General features: G+C 32.7%; 1 protein-coding gene across 1 annotated transcript; it reads right to left on the bottom strand.

Annotated features, from left to right (window-relative positions):
- Positions 1-11,489: 11,489 nt before the first annotated feature.
- On the bottom strand, positions 11,490-23,001 carry LOC105161001 (pentatricopeptide (PPR) repeat-containing protein). Its single transcript, XM_011078547.3, has 10 exons — positions 22,055-23,001; positions 21,073-21,200; positions 20,688-20,828; positions 19,809-19,895; positions 17,225-17,378; positions 16,319-16,378; positions 14,965-15,393; positions 14,188-14,483; positions 13,958-14,087; positions 11,490-12,364 (listed from the first exon to the last, which is right to left on the bottom strand). The coding sequence occupies exons 1-10, from the start codon at positions 22,961-22,963 to the stop codon at positions 11,843-11,845; spliced, it is 2,856 nt and encodes a 951-aa protein (XP_011076849.1). The 5' UTR covers positions 22,964-23,001; the 3' UTR covers positions 11,490-11,842.
- Positions 23,002-23,460: the final 459 nt, after the last annotated feature.

The raw sequence follows: 23,460 nt of genomic DNA, 5'->3' as shown, positions 1-23,460 counted from the left end.
CAGCCTATATATATATACACTATATATACACATACATGCCCACACACACACACGTGCGTGTGTGTGAGTAGTGATTAAAGTCTAATTATATGCTAAATGCGGCCTCCACTATATAGTACTGTCATAATTAGTTTCACTAATATTCAGACCACATTAATTCTTTGAACTATATATAGCTAACTAAAATTTAGGGTATGTTTGAGTTTGACCTTTGATTTTATTGAAGAAAAATACGGCAAAATCGCATTAATATAATAATATTATTTTATTAAAACTTAAATCAAGATTTTAAATTGACTATTTTGGTTAAAATATATATATATATATATGTATATATAGATTGCTTAAAGATCTCTTACTTTATTTATTTCTGTCCCAAATAATTATTTCTTTTGATCAAATTAGTCCTTTGGTTATTTTCAAATTTAAATTTATATTATAAGTTTGGATCAATATATTACTTATTATTTTATTTTTATTTATTTTATTAATTATATTAATTAGTTAATCATTTTAATTGGTAAAATTGAAATCATAATGTTATTGGTCCCTCGTGTTATTTATTAGTTGCAAATTGGTCCCTAGCTCACATTAATGACTGATGAATTTTACTGAAAAATGGACAAATTGAGGGATATTGCATGTGTGATTTCATTTTCTCTAAAATTGCACCTTGCTCCCTGAGTGATAATTTTTTGTGAAAAGCCTCATACATATATATATATATATATATATACCTACATATATATATATATAGATACCACTACTAAAAAAAATAATTATTCCCTACATTCTACAACTCAAAAATCATAGTAAATCAATAATTATATACAATGGTTGGACAAAATCAATGTAAAAGTTTAAATTTTGACCACGATTAACCAATATTTATTATGATTTAATTAACCTATGGCTAAAATATTTGCCACAGGAATTAGTTGTAACAAATGTATTAGCCTCGCTTGTTGAAACAACGATTAATAGCAGTTCCAGGTCGCTGACACAGGCTGGATTGTGACCCTTGATGGTTGCAGGTCGGATCGCGGGCGATCCAAAGCTTCCTGGAATGTGGATCCTGAGAACAAAAAGAACGTTAATCTTACTGAAAAGCCCCCAGCTAAGGCTCTCCGATCCTTAAGTTAAAAGAGGTGGTGACGAAAACAATCTGGAAGGCTTAAATGTAGTTGAAAGAACATTAAATGCAACATACCATAAATGCTCATGATTAATAGTATTTAGAGATTTCCATACCCATATTGGGTAGCTCCACGTGGCAACATCTGGAAGGAACGTGCTACAAGATCCAACGGTTGATAATTCGGGTCAGATTGCGTGGGTCCGTCCAGCAACCCACCCGCTAATAAGTGCGCGGATCTTGTGCCCTTCTTGTTATTTGTCTGCATTCGAGGGGCAATTTCATCATTTTGTTCAAAGCGGATTATTACCCCTTTCAACAATCATAATTAATTAGTATCAGCTACGATTTTTTACTTCTAACCATAACAATCGGCCATATGCAGTGAAAAGCTTAGCTTCTTCTAGTGTATGGAATACACACAAATATGTAATGTCTTGAACCTAGATATTATATGGAATATATTAAATCAAATGTAAATAAGAATTATAAATATTATAACAAATTCATGTGCGGATTGATATATAATAATTAGTCAGAATTATTAGTATATTTCTGCACATAACTTTTAAGATATATATTAATCTTTAAAAATTGAATTTATCAATAGATATATTATGATTATCACAATGTTCTTGAAAGTTAATAATAAACTATGCTAATAAAATTTAGTAATTAATGCATGCCCACATATTAATTTTGCATCAGAACGAAAAATATATTTGTACTAAAAGTTTTTAATTAAAATGAGGCATATACATACATGAAGTTAAAATTAATATTTTTTTTTTGCGCTAATATAAATTAGCAACAAATTCCACTATTTTTACAAAAAAAAAAAATTATATTTTTCCTAATGACATTATTTCTTGAAATGTTATAATTATTTAGTATTTGCATATAATTAGAATTTCCTCTAATTCATGAACTGGAAGATTTTAAACTTTTTTACTAAATATTGCATTTATTATTTTTGGCTCTTGTTTTATTTTGACACATTATTATTCAATAAGTCAGGTTTCAAATTAAAAGCTAGTTAAAAAGATAATAAATGACTAATTAACTAATTTAAACAAACCACAGAATAACTTAAAAGAAATCATTATATTAATTCGAAAACCACCGTAACGTGTCGTAGTCCGAATTCCTACAGTTGTTTTGCATACTATCGTTAATAACTATAACCTAACTACATAGGAATCATCAGCATACAAATTACACATCATCAAGAACCAAAATCGAATCACGTGGGGATCAACAACACGCAAGTTAACGTCAAGAATCAAAACGTTATAACTACGTGGGAATCATCAGCACGCAGGTTAAGACATACGTTATCTTGATCAGGACATGTATTTAACCCCACCAAACATTTCATTAAGAATCCAACTTACATTGTGAGAGTGTGTAATATTCTAGTCTAACAATTAGGGCACAGAAGAGTAATGGTATGTGAAAGGTGGTTTTAAGTAAGCTAGTTTTGGTGGAGACATGCAAGAGAAGGCAAACAAGAGGTTGCAAATATCATGTGAGTTGTTCAATTCTATCTCTATGAATGAATGAAGGGGTGAATACACACACACACACACACATACACACATACACACACACACATACACACACACATACACACATGATGTAATAAATTGAAATGAGGTTGATAAGGACTTAAACTGACTTGTATTTAATACTATGTACGTACAACTTCTCACTTTTTCCATGTCTCTACTGCTCTTCTCCATTAAATGCTCTTTCATATAATGTAAACCCCCTTCTGCATTACATTGTAGTGAATTCTTCTTATATATATATATATGTATAGGGTGAATAGTAATTTATCCCCTATGATATTAAAAATGAGTATATTATCCATTTATGAAAAAGAATATAGTAATTTATATATTCCCTATACTTTTTAAAATGAAGCAATTTACCTCCTTATACAGGGAGGTAAATTTTTTCATTTTAAAAATCATAAGGGGGTAAATTGTTGTAATTTTAATAATACAAGGAGATAAATCATTATTTATTTCTACAAACGGGGTAAGTTGCTCATTTGCAATATCACAGGGAGTTGCTTGCATTTTTTTCAATATATATAACACTAAAATTTCAATGTTCCTTCCAAATAAATTGTGTGATTTAATTTCATCATCGGTTTTATATTTTAATATTTTTGAGTGAGTTTTTATTTTGTAATTGAGTGTGGTGTGAAAAATAAAAATATATTCGTCTTTCTATAGTTTGCAATAGGTTTTCTTACAAAAAGACGTGATACAACAAAAATATGTTCGGATGAACATACTTTTTGTAGGAAAAAACACAATTTTTGCCATGTAATATACGGGGGTGATATTTTTTATTCTACACGAATTAATTTTCGCAATTTAGTCCTATAACTTTAAATTTTTGACAATTTTCATCCCTTTTCGGCTAATTTGGCAAGAAACTTGCATATGACTCAATTAAATTGCAATTATGGTTATGTAACATAGGGGCGTTGGATTTTTAGTCCAATAACTTATGGGAGTTGGTGTTTTTGGTCCTGCATGAATTTATTTGCAGGATTAAAATTGCAAGTTCCAACCAAATTGGCTAGAAAGGACTAAAATTGCCAACAATATAAAGTAATTACAAGATTAAATTACAAAAATCGATCTGTACAAAAATAAAAATAGCAACCCTCTTAAATTACAAGATTAAAATTGCAATTTTTCTTTTTTTGTATGACAAAACGTGATAGAATGGATTTTTACTAGAATTTATGGTCGAATCCCACAAAAAAATCTACCACAGCCAAATAAGATCTCATGACTATTTGAAATGGCATAAAATTGAAAATGTGCCTTTGAAAATGAAGCCAAACAATTGTCAATTAATAGTGAAAATTGAATTTTTCGTATTTCTTATCAATATATACTATTCACTAAAGGGAAAACCCCAATAGAAATTATAATAATTGGAAAAATGTGAATTGTCTAAAATGCCATTAACGTACTTTTTTGGTCCACAAATAATCATATTTTTTTGTTAATTACTTCAACTAATAGTTCCTTATTCTTACACATTAAAAATTAATTTATTTTATTAATTTTATATCACATTTTATCTTGTACTTTTAACATATATAAAATATTTTCTTAAGATATGCAGACCGTGAATTTTATTTACATAATACATATATATATATATATATATTTATATATATGAAAAGTGTAATAAAAACGGAAAATGAATTTATAATAGAAATTTTCAACAGACGAAATAAGAAAAAAAATATTTTATTAATATCACGCGTGCAACTTTACTAACGACTACGTAAACCAAACCGATTTTTAATCACAAAAAGCAGATTAATTTATTATGAACGACTATCTAAAAACATCCTAGTCATTGATCTAACTACAAGAAATATAACATTTAATAATGACTAGTTGTCATGGTTAATAATAAATAGTAGGAGTTAATAGTCATTGACTACGGTCACGCAACGATTGTTGACTGTGGTATTTGCGACGGTTCTAAAACATTTATTGTGGCTAAAAACTATGATAAATATTTTTATCATGACTCTTAGCTGTGGCAAATAATTTCGTTATGGTGGAAAAGCCAGTTTTTTCCATCGACTTGTTTAACATTGGTTAATAATAATTATGTACCATAATTTTTAGCCATCATAGCCTGGGAAATGACATTTTTCGTCCCGTAACTTAGGGTCTCTCCACTTTTGATCCCATTGATTACAGGGTTCTTACTTTTGATCTTGTAACTTTTAAAAAGTAGCACTTTTAGTCCTATTTTCATTATATATTTTAAATGAAAATAGCACATGGCTGTCAGAGCCTTTACACTTTTGGTCTCATATGTTTTAAGATTATTACTTTTGATCCCATAATTTTCAAAAGATAGCACTTTTGGTCCAAACACTTAACGGCCCACGTGGCCTTTTCCATTAATAAACATATAACGGATAGGTATACTAATGAGACGAAAATTGTTATTTTTTTAAAATTACGGAATAAAAAATGAGAATATCGTAATCAATGGGATCAAAAGTCATTAATATACAGTAGTCAATGATAATGTTTTTTTTCTAATGTCTAGACATCAAGGTCATGTAAAGACATGCAATCAACACTACTATCATTATTCATAGTATTTATTAATAATAAAAGGAGTTCGTACGTATACATTTTTGACTCTTAATTATCTTAATAATTAAATGAAATATTAAAAACCCTACCAACCTTATAATAAATAAATGAGATAATTAATATGATGATATGTAATTAAAGAGCATACAAGGTACGTAGCAAATAAAGAACAATATGTATGAGCATGTTGTTGCATGCTTTGTGCACACATTTGTTTGGGTAAGCATTGATATAATTATTAGGTTGGGGGGCAGGACTTGCTGGCAATTATTGGATTGTCCATTAATTGAATGGTTATATGAACTTGCCCAAGTTGACTCATAACCCTTACATTAAGACAAAGCAATTAATTATATATATATATATATATATATATGTGTGTGTGTGTGTGTGTGTGAGGATAACATATCATTATTCACAAACTAATTAATCATTGACTAAATCTTTTTCTTTTGTCGGTAAATTATATCAACGTCTCCTAAATAAGGGCTATTTGATAAATTATAAGTACACTTTTTAAGATTATAATTATAATTTGTATAGACACCCCCTCAAAGACAAGAACCTACATAAACAGTCCCCGGAGTGAATTAGGGTTATTTACACAAATGCTCCATGTCCTTTGATGAATGACAAGTACATTTCTTGAGATTGTAATTATAATCTGCATAGATACCCCCTCAAAGACAAGAACCTACACAAACAGCCCCTGAAGTTGAATTACATCTCTTATATTTGTATAATTAGGTCTAAGAGGTGTTAATGTAATTTATTTTTTTAAAAGATGTCAAATAGATCCGACGGTGACACCTTGTTCTAGTAAAAGATAGATCACGGGTTCGAATTCCAAAAAAGAGTTTATTTGTTTTAGTAATGTATCGATTCATTTAATACATCAATTCAATAAATAACTAAGGACACACAAATTACAATAACTCACATAAAGTAAGACAAATACTCATATAAAGTGAGATAAATGCCCACACAATCTCTAGTGGAACTCGAATCCATGGTCTAGAATTTATTCATGAGACCACAACCTAAAAAATTGGAGAAACAACTTTGATCCTTATTTAAAAAAATGTAACTTACACTTTTCCTTTTCCTTTTTTTCTTTTTCTTATTCATATTTAGTGATATAATTAGATCTATCCCTAATAGGGATTGACCATTTTTTTGTTTTTGGTGTATATAATTTTTTCAGAATTATAATATTTAACTACGATTAATTGATATGATTAATAAGAAATCACCGTAACAAATAGTTATTGACCACAGCCATGCAACGATTGTTAGCCGTGGTTTTTGAGAGAGTGACTAAAACATTCGACGTGGCTCTTAGCCATGGCAAATGATTTTTTCATGGTGGAAGAACCAGTTTTTTGCATCGATTTTATTTAACCATAGTTAATTAATTGTAGTCATTTACCATGATTTTTAGTCATAACCACTACTATTGTAGCTAATAGTAACTTTTTTTCTAGTGTGCTCAACATCATAACACGTATTATCACTAGAACTCCACCAAATGATCAGAATATCATCAAACATGGTGAAAATATCCAAATACTACAAGTATCTGCACATTTTTTACTTCGATCGGTTCATCCCAACCCACTGACATTTTCAACCCTGACAACTGTCTGATCATTCCAATATCAGTGGATTGTCCTCATATGATCGATTTTACTAATTTAAGTACCGAAAAATTATAACTGTGAGAAATATTTATCAATTATACATTTATTCCACATATCTACTGGTTGATGACATTTCAACATTCTTTTTTATTCATTCTCCATTATTATTTCACTGAATTATAGATCCAAAATTACATAATCTAAAAGACCCCATAAATTAAAACCAGTGCACCATTCAACCCACAAACTAAAAAATAAAATTCTTAATAATAAAAATATTTTCAACCCCTCATTGTTTGAAAGCAAAGTATAAATATAAGGGAAATTATTAATACTTTTTCGTTATTTAAAAAATTATGAATACCTTTTTCAGATAAAAAATAATTATGTAGCCACTGAATGGTAATGTGGGAATTACTACTTACCCCTACTTAAATATTTTTTTTTTTTTGAAAAAAAAAATTGCAGGTGGGTAAAGTAAGTAATTCATAGAGTATATTAGTCCATAAAAATATTTTAAAATTGAGCTCGTTATTAAACAGATATTAAAATTAAAAGGGTATTTATATATAATTTTTTAAATAAAAAAATATATTTATAATTATGTCAAACCTGACGGAAGATAAATGATTGTAATTGGGCAGTCTTTGACATTTTGATGAACTGCAAAGTTTGTTGCAGATTGCAGTAGAGATGGGAAGTTTATTTGAGCTTGTGGACAAAAAGCAAAGAGAATTTCACCAATTTGTAGCACTAAAATAAAAAATGATCCAAACTGTTTGGTCCAACTACCAATGGCTTCACTATGCTCCAAACTTTATTGAAAGAATCACTTTGTCCCAAGAATATTTCTACAAATGCCTAAACACTCTCAAATCTCCTCATAACACTTCCTACATACCTTTTCAACTCTATACAACTTGTGAGTTTCTTATATATATATATATATATATATATATATAACACACACACACACACGTGTGTGTGTGATGTCCTTGGCTTGGTTGGAATTGAAAGCCTAACAAAAAACTTAAATGGAGGGTATTTTCGTCATTTTAAATCGAATTACGTACTATTGGATCTGTTTTGACATGAACATCATGATTTAAACACAATTAATAAACCACTCCCAAGTTTCAGAATAGAGGAATCTTTCGTAGTGTTTGGATTCATTTTTTTGGGTGTTTTGTCTTGTGGAGATAAAGAGAAAAAAATAAAGATAAATAAGTATGTAATGGACATAGATTGTGTGTGTTTGAAATTTATTTTTAGAGATGATTTAAAATAATTTGAAATAAGCGTTTTATGTTTGATGTTGTGTTTTGGGAGACAAAAATTATTATATTTATGATCAAATCATTATCAAAACAATGTCTCTTTTATATATGTAGGTGTTGTATGTTTAATGTTGTGTTTTTTGGAGATAAAATTCATTGTTCATTATCAAGTCATGTCTCTTTTATATTATATTTATATATACATGTGTGTTTATATATATTATATATAGAAAGTCTAAAACCAAAAATTCACACAGATAACTGTAAAAGAAAGCAGACAAACATTGAGTGTATTTTATCTCATCTCCAAAGTTCCAAAAAATGAAACCAAACAAGTTGCTTTTGTTTTTGTTTTTGTTTTCGTTAGAGTTCGAACTGAATTCTTACATCACTGTTTTGAGGTGTTTTACTGGCCGAATGTTGATATGTTTATAGTAGCTGTCATGAAATATATGTCATTGTTGTTGAAAAGATTTTATTCAAATCAAATTCGATCAAATCAAATCAATTATAGAACAAATGTTATATATTTATCATATGATTTGTCACTTTTCCTGAACTGTACGTCAATCACACGGACAACTGTACTGCACTTGCCATATAATCAGCTCAAGTTCGACCAGATCTGATTTGTGTTAGAATTTTCTTATTTAATTCTCTTTCGTGCATCAAATGTTCTTCCTTGAGGGGTGAATCACATTTGTTTCAAGACAAAATTTTGTTGTTATCCCTACTATTAACCACTAGTATTAATCTTTTTTGAGACAACCTCAATTAAAATCCTTTAATGATTCGATCTATTCGATTTGAAGCCATGATTATATTATTATGCCATTAATAGTGCGGAAAAATTATATTTTTGGTCTCATACAATAGAGGATATTGCACTTTTGGTCCTACAATTTACAAACTTAGCACATTTGGTCCCATAAAATTTTTAAAAAAATCTATCTTTTTTTTTATCCCATATATAGAATAAAAATTTGCAGTATATGTAGTTTCAAAGGATAAAAAATTATAGCATTAATTATACCAAATGCTACGATTTTTTAGCATATGGGACCAAATGTGCTAAATTCATGAACTATAGTACCAAAAATACAACATCATATATCATGTGGGACAAAAGTGCAATTTTTTCATAATGTTGCATTTGAGTACCTCTATAAGATCGGAGTTGTAACCATCCAAATTCTTTATGTGCCATACCAAACTAAAAAGGATAAATTACATAGATACTCTTTATGTTAGGTTTAATTACACAAATATCTCCTACTCTTTTCAAAATTACAACTACACCCCTGAGGAGGTGTTGATGAAATTTTCTCCTACAGTCTCAAGGGGTGTATATATATATAACTTTTCAAAAATACAGACATGTTTATGGAATTAGACCTAAGTTTAAGGATTGTGGATGAAATTTATAGAAATAAAAAGAAAAGCTGCAAAATATTTAAAGGCCATATCCAATAATTTCATCAACACACATGGACTTGGACATGCATGCACCACATATTAATATTCAAATTAATTTCCTATAAGATAAATAAATAAAAAGATAATGGTAATTAATTATTTTATTTGTGTAGGGTTTGAAGATTTTGGGTGTTGGAATCTTGAGATTTGTGAATCCTAATGGATCAAAATGAACTGTTTTGTCTCCCATCTTCCAATACCAATGATTTTGGATAAAACCCACATGCTCATCATCATTTGACCTTGGAAATTTCAATTCGGTCCTCATTTGTGTACTAAAATGCAATTAACAAAAAGATTGTGACGCACACCCACCATTCATCATGTCTGGATATGCATTTGAATTATTCACATATATTGATGTCGGAGGCATGCATCCAATAATTAGAAGAGTTGAGATGCATTTAATTAAATAATTTTGTTTTCGGGTTGGGGGTTAAATTACAGCTACCTCCTTGAACTATGACATAATTCCAAATACTTTCTCATTATTCAAAATTTTTAAAAATACTCCCCTCAAATGAAAAATAATTACGTAGCTCCTAAACAGTGAAGTGGATATTACTACTTCACCATTGCCGATATTTTTTAAAAAATAAAACAAATTATTTGAAGCAATATTTTAATGAACTAAACTAATTATTTCGATCTTCCTCCAACTATGACATTCTACTACTTATAGTACGTTAGATCGATGTTAACTTCACTATATATATATATATATATATATATATTATATTTATTCTTTTATAAACAAAAATATATATATGAAAATATTAAATAAATGACAAAATTATAAAAAAAAATTATAATTTTTTTGCTAATACCAGCATTTTCGTCCAAATCCCAACAGAAAAAAATCAAGTATGAACAGAAAATATATATATATTACATTTTATAGTACGTTAGATCGATGTTAACTTCACTATATATATATATTACATTTATTCTTTTATAAACAAAAATATATATATGAAAATATTAAATAAATGAAAAAATTAAAAAAAAATGTAATTTTTTTACTAATACCGGCATTTTCGTCCAAATCCCAACAGAAAAAAATCAAGTATGAACAGAAAATTTTTAAAGGGGGTATAAGTATAATTTTAAAAAAAAAATTAAAAAATATAATTTCGTATTCTTATAGAGAATTTAAGTGTAATTAACCCTTATATCATTTCAGTACCCGTCGAGACATTATTCAACTTAGTAATTTACTGTAAATCAAAAGAGACGGTTATGCAATACAGTTGCACCTTAAAGAGACGGTTTTCTTTCTTTGTCATACTCATCAAATAATATGCAACTTAAATTATTCCCTGTCGAATCGGACTAAACTTGATGTATGTGCATAATTTAAAATTTTAATATATTTATTTAATTAAATAATGTAGAAAACATATATACTAAATGATTGAATTAAACCAATAAAATAAATTAACTTTGAACGTTCATGAATAGAAAATTATTGATACAAGTAATCAAAAATTAGTTATTTGCAAGTGAAATAAATATAGACAAGGACATTTTAGTTAATTCACATTTCGTGTAATTATTTTAAGGGTTTACGCCTATAATAAACAGTATAGATTCTGACCTCATAACAACGTCCAAAAATAAAGTCAATAACCTAATCTCGTCTTTCCTAATAGAACATCGTAAGCTCAACAAACGACATATGTTCCGAAATAAAGTCAACAAATCTTGTCCTTTTAGTGTTGTCCGGTAGTCGAAATTTCGCCTTTGTCGCTAAACTAATCAAAAAATAAAACCTCTAACAACCACTATGATTTATAATGAAGCAGTCTAATCTCCAAGATTATGATTTCATAAGATTCATTAATTACTAACATAATACTAAAAGTCAATGATACAATTTCTGTTCTTCCTGCTTTCTAATGGGGTTGAAATACTATCCTGCCTTCTTCAGACAACTATTGTTTGCAGATATATGTCAGCTAACAAACCAACAAACAGTCAACTACAAGCATATGGACAAATTTGGACTGTTACTTTCCCATAAATTTCATAGAAGGTTCCCTCTATAGAGAAATGAGTGAGAAATGGTAGAGCCAAGAACCGCAAAATTCGGAGCTAATTCACTTTGCAACTAAAGAGATGGGAAGAAACCGATACCTTGGGGATATCTGGATGATAGAGTTAGAATTGAAACCTTTCGTCAAAGTTTGTGTTGTCTTCACCATCAGTGTCGCTGTGAAAAGGGCTATCATCGTAATGGTTTTCTTCCAATCCATCTTCGTGATCACTGACATCTGAAATAGCGTTAAGAGTCTTGTGGTTGTTCCAGTCGGGTGGGAAGGTCTTCTGAAGGGCTTCGGTAATACCGCCACCGGTCCTTTCGATTTTGCGTAAGCATTTCGACCAATGAACTGCGGTGCCCATGTCGACAGTCAACCCGCAGTCCACCATCTCGTCGCATAAATTGAGGATTCCATTGTAGATGTAGTCTTCGGCGATGGTGGCCCTTGATAACAAGGATGTCATTAAACAATGGTATACTGCTTTGTCTGGATTTAGTCCTGCTTGCTTCATCTCCTCAAAGCATTTCAATGCCTTCTCCGGGAGAGATGCTCGGGACCACCCGTGTATAAGCGTAGTGTAGGTCTTGACGTTAGCTTTCACTCCGACTGCTTCCATCTCCTCAATTGTTCTCATTGCTCTCTGCAAAAAGATGAAAATTAAAATTTAAAAGGAAAGGAAGAATCAGCTTATCACATAATTTGCTTCATCCGAGCAGTAGAGAATCATAAAAGCTATGCTGGAAGAATCACTGATGGCATCATACGGATCACATTAGGATTGTTCTTCAAAGATGTTTGCCTAAACTTATTTAAACTCCTAGCTTACAAGATCTTAAACTTTATTATGAAAATAAGCTTTTAACGTGTTTGGATAAAATAAAATTATTTAACCAATATGATGTAAATAACGTCAATTATGTGATTAATAAAATTAAAGGAACTCGTTCAGATATTAAAAATAAGTTGCGCTCCCCTCATTTTTCCGCTTATAAGCTCTGACATCTACCAGAACACCGTCTGATATTACATAAGCTTTTAGACATCCTATAAGATGTTTAAAGAACCTTATAAGCTCACCTAGACAACCATCCTAATGTTGATCAGTGCACAAGCACTAAAACAGTCGGGTTTCTCCCTTACTGCATTTAGCAATTCAAAAATACTTAAAAGCGTTCCTTTGGATCCAGGGACACTTCAGACGTATATATTCGATCTAGAAGACAGACTTATCTCACTTGATGTTATCCAAGGTCCCAGGATGATCATTCGCTATGCTGGGAGCAGAAGGTGTCAGAGATTAGCAAAAGATGTTCCCTTCTCTTGCTTGTTTGTCATAGTTACATCCATGGCTGATCTCATGCAGACAACTTGTTTTATTTGTGTCTCATGACTGCCTGTTTTCTATACACAAAGGTTACCCAATAGTTTTATGTGCTTAGTGCTTTCTTAGCATGTCTTGGTCTAAAATTTTCAAACGATGTGTCCCCGAATTGTTCTCATTGTTGGGCTTACTTGTGTCAATGTACTTCATTGATTCTTGGTTAGTAATATCCTTGCTGAACCATATACAAAACTAATGTGCTTTACTATCAATACCACCACCTCATGGGAGCTCTCGGATAGGGACACTACTCGAGCTCTTGCTGTCGAGTGCTTAACCTTTGTCAAATCATTAGAATGTTTATTCATAGGTTCTTGTATAGTTGATAATGCTTCTGTTTATGTTGCGCAGTTCTTGTATGGCTGAGTAGCCAACATCCTCATAAATTAACACGGCTTCCACCACTTCTTTAGACATTTTTTATTAGTTCTTCTCATAGAAGGTGCCTGGGGTTTCTCCTGAAGTCGAAAGATTATCGCCTCTATTCATTGAGTCTCCTAGTTTCCTTTTCTGGTATCCTCAGCCCTCACTAAACCTATATGTAGACCATAGGCAGATACGACTTGTTTCAGATGAGCATCTTACTTCATTACCAATCGAGTTATTGAAGTTTGCCTTAGATGAAGTTCATTTTAACTTCTTTTTGTTTCTAGTTAGTCCCGACAGAGGTGTTAACATGAGAACAAGAACCAATAACCATAACCAGGAAAAGGTCACTATTGCTCATATGCAGACAGAATATATCATCAGCTACGACGAACTTTCTTCTTTTGACATTTTAAATATATGTAGAGAAAACATAAACATCTCAGGAAAAATCATGTAGCGCTGTAGACTTTATGCAATACATACCAGCATGTCTCCGGCCTTGCAGCAAGCATTTATGAAAGACGTGTAAGTATGGATGTCCGGCTGTACCCCTTCTTGTCTCATCTGCTGCATCAAATCTGCAGCTTCCCAAACATCACCTCGACGAGCCCATCTGCCAACAAGGAAGAAACTGAGAAAGAATACAAAAGGAAAGCAGAAAAGTGGATCTTGAGACTGAGTGCATAATTATCAAAACATAGACTCATCCATACCCGTCGATTAGTATGTTGTAGATAAAAGTATTCCTGGGGATATTTTGAGCTCTCATCTCTTTTGTTACAGCTAAAGCACTTTGCATCCTGCCTGATTTACAGCATGCCTTGAGTAAGGCCTCATAAGCATAAACATCAAGCTCAAGCCCCTCATTTTTAACCTTAGAGAAGTATTGGAAAGCTTTTCCGGTATCACCCAGCGATGCGTAACCGTGCATAATGGTTGTGTATGTGTGCTCGTTGGGACTAATTCCTGCCAGCAGCATCTCGTCTAATATACCCACGGCCTTCTCCATCTACAAGAAACAAATGATAAACAATTACACAAATTTTTGAGTGGCTAAACGCAATCTTCCCGTAAAAACTCAGTACTAGAGAAAACAAGACAGATGGTTGCGAAGTCAACTTTTACGGGAAATTATGCCATCTGAAAGTGTACTCACAACCCCGACAATTTAATAATGATGTGAAGATATATCCATGCAGAAGCAGCAAGTCTACTTGAAAGACATACTAATAATTCTAATTGATGCAACTTAATCCTCTATGCATGCAAGAGGGACAATGTGCTCTTGAATGGGTTTTACTGTAATTATTCATTACTACTGATGTAAAACGAGTTATACATTCCTGGATGGCAATCACATGTTTAGTTCCTAGTTGCAGAAAATGAGAAGAGAAAGAGGGAGTAGCTGCTGAAATTCCAAGCAAGGACTTCAACGCCCAATTTAATGAACATTCAATCTTAGAAATCTGCCATTTTTATGAATAATGTACCTGACGCTTTTCGACAAGGCCAAGAATCAGAGCGTTATATGTGTGCACAGTTGGAATACATCCGCTCCTCCGCATCATATCAAAAACATCTAGAGCTCTTCTCATTTCTCCAGCTCTTGCAAAAGAATGAATTATGGGCATAAATGTTCTTGAAGTTGGTCTATGCCTCTCCTTTTTCATTTGTTCAACTGTACGAATAGCACGTTCCATGTTACCCATTCCACAAAATGCTCTTATGATGTTGTTGTAAAGAATGACATCTGGCTTTAAACCATCTCCAATTACATCTTCAAAGATTGAGAAAGCATTAGCCCAATCCTTCAAATTTATAAATCCATTCATCAACATGGAATACGTCTTCATGTTATGCTTTATGCCTGCCTGTTTCATCATGTCACTGACTTCCAAAGCTTTAGAAACTTTTCCAATCTGCAGAGGTAGGAAAAGAATTCATTATATCTGAGCTCGTCGAAATTCAATAAAACACACGAACAGGTGAATGCATTCTCATTCATAACAACCAGGCTTTACTTGCAAGCAGGATATGACATCCAGCAGAAGGGCATTACATGCAGAAAACCAAATACACTCTTAAGATACCACATAGAATGTTCTTCTCCGACACAACCACAAACAAGTTGCACGGACAACAGTAGAGCCAACTAATATCTGCTTAAATAATTCACAAATCTACCATGTTTAAGTATACAATCATGTAAGAGAATAAGGGAGGATACAAATAATTATTTCAGATCATTCAACTGGATTTTGAACGAGAGAATGGAAGTATGGGCAGGGAGAGGAAAACCCAAATTGGTAAGTATCAGTTCTTGCTCCCAAAGACATTTATTATTGAAGAACAAGACTAGCACAGTATTCAGCAGAAGAGAAACGACAAAATATGCACTTTAATGCATCAGGGGAGTAAGAGAGACAGAGAGAAAGAGCAAGAGATGAGGATCAAGCAAGAACCAAATGCATAATGTTATGACATTTAACGAGCTTTCAAAATGAGTAGCTAGCTCACTTGCCATACTGAGATAACTTCACAAATAATAATGTCCGGAAACAACATTTTGAAGCAAATTCAGAAGAAAGTACTCTTCTATAACCTAGGATCAGACTGTCACCAGTTTTTGATAATTATGAGTGTACTTAAAAAATCCGGCTATAACATGACAGAAGTCCAAATTCTTGAACCAGATACTAGTATAGCCGAACCGTCAGCATGTATAATTGGCTTCAGAAAATGTGGAGAGGATATATACACATCGAAAAGGAAAGAAAACAAAAGGTACCAGATCTCAGGGAAACAAATAACTGAATTATGGCAAAGGAAAAGTATATCAGCTACCTTGGTATACAGATTGATGAGACATCCAAACGTAATTATTGAAGGTGTAAAGCCACATTCCTGTAACAACAATAAACGTTAGTACGCAGTATCAATGTAAGCAGAAACAAATAGTAGCACAAATTCCATCCTTTATATTAGACCTTTACCATTTCACATTCTATGACCAAGCACTTGCATGTTTAAGTTGACCGGTATTGAGTAACTTCTCACAGAAATACCAATAAATAAAACTGCAAATTGGTGGCAATATAATGCATAAATAACACCAGTTTCTCAAGGATGGTTCTGGCTCCCCTCCTTTTTTCAGTATTTCTAAATCATTTATCTTAAGAGTTCTATTACTTGCTAAATGACAACAAATCTATCCACCTCTATGTTTTCCAGAAAGAAGTAAAATAAGGAATTCTATGTAAAGCTTATCAGCAATTATTCACTTCTTATACTGGTCCAGACTCCATCTCGTGGATTAACTCCTTAATCGGTGCACATATCATAAGATCCTGGCCAATTGTATTATCTCAAAAAGTTAGTAATGAGATCCTTGCTTGGACTCCATCACGAGGATCAAGTTTTCCTGAAGCATTAAACTGTCAGTTATAAACTTCTGCTTTTATGAAAGCTTTCATTGACCATCTGAATTAGATAGTGGCTACCTTAAAAAAAAATAAAATATAGGTATTTAAGTATAATGGCCATAGCATGTTCACATGACACAAACTCTTAACTTGAAAAAATGACCTTCATAATCTGTGATACTTGAAGCAAACCCAAAGCATGTATACGTAAACTTAATCAGAAAGAATGGCCTTCATAATGAATGCCACCTGAAGTAATTTCATAATGAATGCCACCTGAAGTAATTTCATAATGAATGCCACCTGAAGTAATTTCATAAGGATTTACCTTAAGTCTATCAAAAACCATAAGACATTTCTCTTCATCCTGTATCATGCCATAACCATCCATCATGGTGTGATATATGTCAATTGGAGCATCTATTCCCTCTTCTTCCATCTCTCTTACCAATGCTTCAGCACGGGTTAAGTTACATGTTTGACTGCACTTATGAGAAATAAACAAAATAATCTCAATGTGAGACGAAACAATTATATATATTTGTAGAATCCACAAAGATCATAGGAATAAATTTTGGCACTGCATTTGACCAACCAATAATAGATGTCCAGCATGTCAAGAAATGTGGCAAGTACCTGAACATATTGTTCCTAATTGCATCTAGTTCAAGTTTCCAAGGATGCCAATACAGTGAGGCTCTGTTTGACTCAAACTTATTGGATAATCAGCATCTATACAATTATAGGCTGATATGTGAAAGTTTTGAGGAACTGAATATGGTCCAGCCTTACTCATAGCACTTACAACCAGTGGTATGACATTTCTTAGATTTTATCTTTGAAACCCAAAAACAGCAACATAAAGCATGAGTTCTGATCATTCTTGATTTCCCCTAATATAGCATCTGCTTATCCACCACAGACATCCTAAAGGTCAAGCCTTTTCTTTTCTTTTTTCGTTTTAGTGGTTGACAATAATCTGGGATACATATTCATTAGGACAATAACATCATTGGAGAAGTTCACAGCAATTTTCATAGTGAATACAGGAAGGAAAGAGGCATTAGGAAATAGATAATTTAACAGCAAAGTTTGTAATCTCTAGGGCCCCAACCAATAGAGTCGTTATTCAAAATCTAGAGGAATTTCTCCATATAACTATTTAGAGGATGGAATATCTGCTTCCGGATCCTTACGGGCTGATTTTCAAACTGTCACATTCCAAGTATCCTAGGCCTCTTTCAACATTTCAAAACCAGAACAACTGCATAAAATCCACAAGAAAATATCACGAAGCAGAGCTGCAGTGTGAAGTTGAAACGTGGATGATAGATTTTGTTCTTAACCAAGGAGAGAAAAGAAACAAGTTAAATGAAACTTATTCTCCTTATCAATTATCAGACAAGACAACATTGAAGGCAGTAATTCTTTAACAGGATAGCCTGATGTGAGCATTGTATAAAACAAGATTAGAATCCAGACGAAAGTCAGTATCACTACAGAGGGATTTTGGCCAAATTTAGTGATACTTGATACCTCCAAACAGATAAGTTCTAAAAGTTCCATGCAATGATTGATTTTCATTTTGACCAAGTATTTCTTGAAAACATTTTGAGAAGATTTCATCAGGGAATTAGTTGAAAAAATATGCTTAAATGAGTCAGTTACAAAGTTTGACAATTTGAGTTAACTAGTTGATTTCACATTTCATTTGAGAAAGCATGTGAGGTTACTTATTTCCAAATGTAAGGAAACGGGAGTTTCCTATAAAAATGTGTAGTTGTCATAATTAAAGTTGAAATATAGGATGTAGGTTTTGAAAATTGGTTCTTTCTGAAAAATGCCTTGAACCCTTTCATAATGATAAGGTGGTAAAGTTTGCTCTATTGTCTGAGACACAACTCACATTTACAACAATTAAAGGCATTTCACTCTCTTAAAAAGTCAACCTTTACATGCTTCTTCCAAGCTCTACTGACACAGGATTTTTTTTCTTTTCAAACATCAAAACTAATGGCGATGACTTTCTATTTGAATTTGTTACATTAAAGTTCATAATATGATAGTAAAAGTAAACAACTTTTCATGAAATTTTACGTTCTTCACACCACATCTCACCATGTTGTCGCCACTTTCACTCTACTGCTCCATCACCACCATCAATTTTGAGTTGTATAGTTGAGTGAAACTCTTGAACGAAAGGAGGGCATAGTATCTAATGCAAATGTTCCCATAGAATATCTCTACTACATCCTTCAAATCTTTATTTAGATGGATAGAATTATTTCCCACCTCTTCAGACTCATCCATGACACAAAACCAAATCAATAAATCGATGTTAATACATTCCAAATTCTACTACTACGGCAGTCCTTTATTACTTCGTGAATTATTTGCTGCAAATAACATGCTTAAACCAAATATATGGATAATTCCAACGCCAACAAGTGGAACACAGTAGACATTCAAATGTATGCTCAAAGAATCAGATATTTCTCAAACACTGGTTTCAAGATGAAGAACCAAACCTAAAATTGAGCAACAGAGAACATATGGAACTCAAGATTTCTCAACATTTCAAAAAAAATCAAGTAACATCAATTTCAGTTGAAGTTTAACAGATTTCCGACCATCACCTTCATCCTCCGAATCCCATCTTTCCCCCCCAACACACACACACACTTAAAAGGGAAATCCACACTCAAAGACGAACATACAAAGAAGAAATCTTCAGAGGTGCACACACGCACGCACGCACACAGATTTGTAGGTATGCCAAAGATATCAACTATTGCAGGGAATTCTTCTTGAATTTCATACACTCTTCTTATAACAAAAATACCAAAATGCCATATTTCATCATGAAGATAATAAAATAAAAAACTTGTAATAAAAATAAACAATAAACCCACCAATAAGCATATATTATGTTGCCATATATGACTGCATTTAACGCTGTAAGTCTCTCTTTTGCCTCCTTAAACCAAAGCTCTGCAGCTCTTTTACAAATAAGAGAAAGAAATATCAGAGGAGGAAGCAAATGGAATATTTGAAAAGTGTTAAAGAATGCAACGAATCGAATAATTCATCATTACAAATTTAGAAGGCAACAGCTTAATTCGAGTCTAACAAACAAAACGCTGAATATCTACAAGAATCAAGTAGAATACAACATAAAAAGGGACCTCAAGCTAAAGGAGACAACATAAGTGGCATCCGCACATGATAAAGATTTAAACTGACACTCCAAAATAAATGAAAGATGCAGTAACAAAGAAGTCCCAGAATCCAGCCCCAACACATCAATAAGCTTGTTCTACATTTGGTTGATGACTCACTTTTCTAATCTTTCAGTGAAAACAACACAAAATGAATAAGAACAAAAACAGGGTCCTCTCATTCATTACAAGTAGGTTTGAAGCAGAAGAAGACATATTTCTATGGCCTTGTACTCTGCAAGCACACCCCACATGGAAATGTAACTCATACTCCAACCACTCTACCTTTCTCATTTATAGCCATTCATTTGATTTCCCACAAACACAAATAGCAAAGTTCTCTACACTTGTGCATAGTCCAGTTTGGGGGACACTGAATGTTAATCCAATTACAATATCCACACAATAGTGCCTTAACAAGTCTTAGAACACCAAAAACATTTTGCTATGAACTTAACACATGATTTACGGAAATAAAGCTTTTCATATTGTTGGAGAACACGTGGAATCAATTTCAATAAAAATAGTTAAAATAGGCATGACATATAACATATCAAATGCATTGCTACTTACTCAACATTCCCAATTTTTGCAAATCCTCCAACAAGAATACTGTATGTCACCAAGCTCATCTCAATTCCCTCATCCCTCATCTTCCTCACACATGATAATGCTTCTTCCATGTCTCTTCCTACTGCATAAGCATGAATCAGGCTGCACAATGCAGAGTAGATTTAGTTGATTCTTGTTGAGTATGCAAGAAAGTGTGAAGACTACTAAAATATTTGATCGTTTCTATCAAGCTAGTCGATAGGCAACAAAATATCTGAAATTCTATGTACTACAGTAAATGGACAACAAGCTTATGTGCAGCCACTGGTGCCAATACAATTCCGGAAATATCAATGTGCTAAAACCGAATGTTTGAAGAGCTAAAACTAAGTGTAATTATTTTTACTTTGTATATACATGTAAAGTTGGCTCTATCCCACGTGCCCGCATCTTCTCAAACATTTCACGTGCACGATGCATGTCTCCTCTCCTTGCATAATAGTTGACCATCAACCCAAACTCTTTTCTGGAGGGCTACAAAAGAAGAATTAATAATAGTGGATAGTAGAATAGGCAAAACAATGTTTAGAGAAGACTTTTCTTTTCTTTGCGTGTAAAGAAGCTGGCTTACAGCTGTCATGACTGGTTCATGCATATAAGCAACAGCTATCTCTACATAATCCATTAATTGCTGGGCCAAAGCGAGATATTACAAATTGCTGAGGTAGTTTTTCTTCAGTTCTTGCAAGTACATGGTACTGGATATGGTTTTACCATACATTTACATACACAAGGTACCATTCTGGATAAAGTCATTGAACTATCAGTATCCAGCAAAATCAGATGAACATATAGTCCATATATATTGCATTGCCTCTTCATTTTAGTCACAGTGAATGATAACATAACTATGGTCAGTAGGTGGTGTCATCTTACAACAGCACTAATGAGCTCTTTGGCTTCAGAGGAGTACTTCACTACTAGAAGGGAGGTTTCACCAGTGTATGATTAGATGAGAACCATGATAGTAAATATGAAGATGTCCAGAATATGATGAAATCTCAACATGGCTTTGGTATACCGTTAAAACCTCTGTATATTCCTAAAGGAACAAGCGTCTGATTTGGTTTCTTAGGAAGCATACTCATGTTTCATCCCGTAGTCTCTTAAGCAACATTCATCTACTAATCTGCATCAAGGCACTCTTAACTTAACAACGGACAAGATTGAATTCACATCCGCTGCATTCAGGCTGTATGTGCACTGAAGATAAATATTATATGGCTCCTGTAATGCATTAGTTGTTATGGACTTATTCTAGCCTTATTCCCAGTCTATCAACTTCCGTTACAAGCAAATGTCATGTCAAAAAAAAAAACAAATTTTACCTTCTTAATCCTCTCAAAAGCTTGCACAACCATCTGCCAACTCTCTGGTTGAGATTCCAGAATCCTCCGAAACTCCCTTCGTGAACCGTCCCTCTCTTCATGCCACTTAGACTTGTAGTTTTCCCCGTCCTCCCATTTGCCCTCCACCCACCTTGCCCTCTCCGAATGTTTGCCCTTCATTCTCTTGCCATTATCCAACTTCACAGTCAACACCCTACCATGGAACTCAATCCCATCAAACTCTACAGCCTTCATTGCAGCCTTTTCAGCCGTATGCCCACTATATATCACAAACCCAAATCCCATATTCCTCTCCAGATTATCATGACCCTTTATCAGAATCACATTCTTTATGGGCCCAAATTGCCTGAAAAACTCAGCTACCTCCTTTTTCTTTATCCAAAGTGGTAAATTACCCACAAAAATCTTGCCTTTTTCCCTGAACTCAACTTCTTTTTCATTTTCTTCTGAATTTTCCAAAACCTCATCCTCAACTTCATTTTCCTGGGGAATTTCTTGCAATGGATGGGAAAGTAGGGGTGCGGGAGGAGGAGGAGGCGGAGGTGAGAGTTTGCTGGACAACCATAGCTTATTACTGAGAGTATCACGGGACGGCGAACTGGTGACAGACGGGGGACCATTTTGGGAGTTAACAAATCTTTTAAGGGGGTTCTCACGGAGTTGAGATGAGTTTGAAGTGGAGGCTTTTAGAGGCTTCTGCGTGGTGGGACGGCGGAGGCTGGTGGTGGAGTCGTGACCAGAGTCTTGTGATGAGTTTGAAGCAAGAATAAATGAGGCCAGGGAAATGCTGGTGGTGGCGGCATGGTTTTTTCCGGCGAGACTGGAGGTGGAGAAAGATGGTGGAGTGTGAGAATAGTGAACGGTGGAGGAGAGGGAGAAGATATCCATTGTTTTTGGTGTCAGATGAAAGACGGAAATGAAAAATAGCTGCTGGCTTTAAATTATACAGTTGCGGGTCAAATATTTCTATTACCATCTCATATTTACCTTTCTTTTAACATTCCATCTCAGTATAGTTCATAATCCTTAAAATTCTTAGAAATCTATATACATATAATAAAACAAATTTATTGCAATTATATGTTTATATATATATATACACACTTTACACAATTAACATCTTAAACTAAAACACACACGCTCGAATTGTAAGGTAAGATATTTTTATTTTAATTATTAATTTATATAATTATATTATTTAATTAATATATTTATTAAATATAATTTATATTATCGATGTAATGTTTACTTGAAAATTTTTATGAGTTCAACTATTTATAAATTAGCAGTCGATCAAATATCCCATTTGTTTTAAAAATATTATAATTGGAGAATTAAATTAATTGACACTATAAGAAAAAGGGTTCTGAGTGACAATATTTATT

This window comes from Sesamum indicum, linkage group LG4, assembly GCF_026168435.1.
Source record: "Sesamum indicum cultivar Baizhima isolate 11 linkage group LG4, ASM2616843v1, whole genome shotgun sequence".
Taxonomy (NCBI): Eukaryota; Viridiplantae; Streptophyta; class Magnoliopsida; order Lamiales; family Pedaliaceae; genus Sesamum; species Sesamum indicum.
This window is presented reverse-complemented; position numbering and strand designations above follow the sequence as displayed.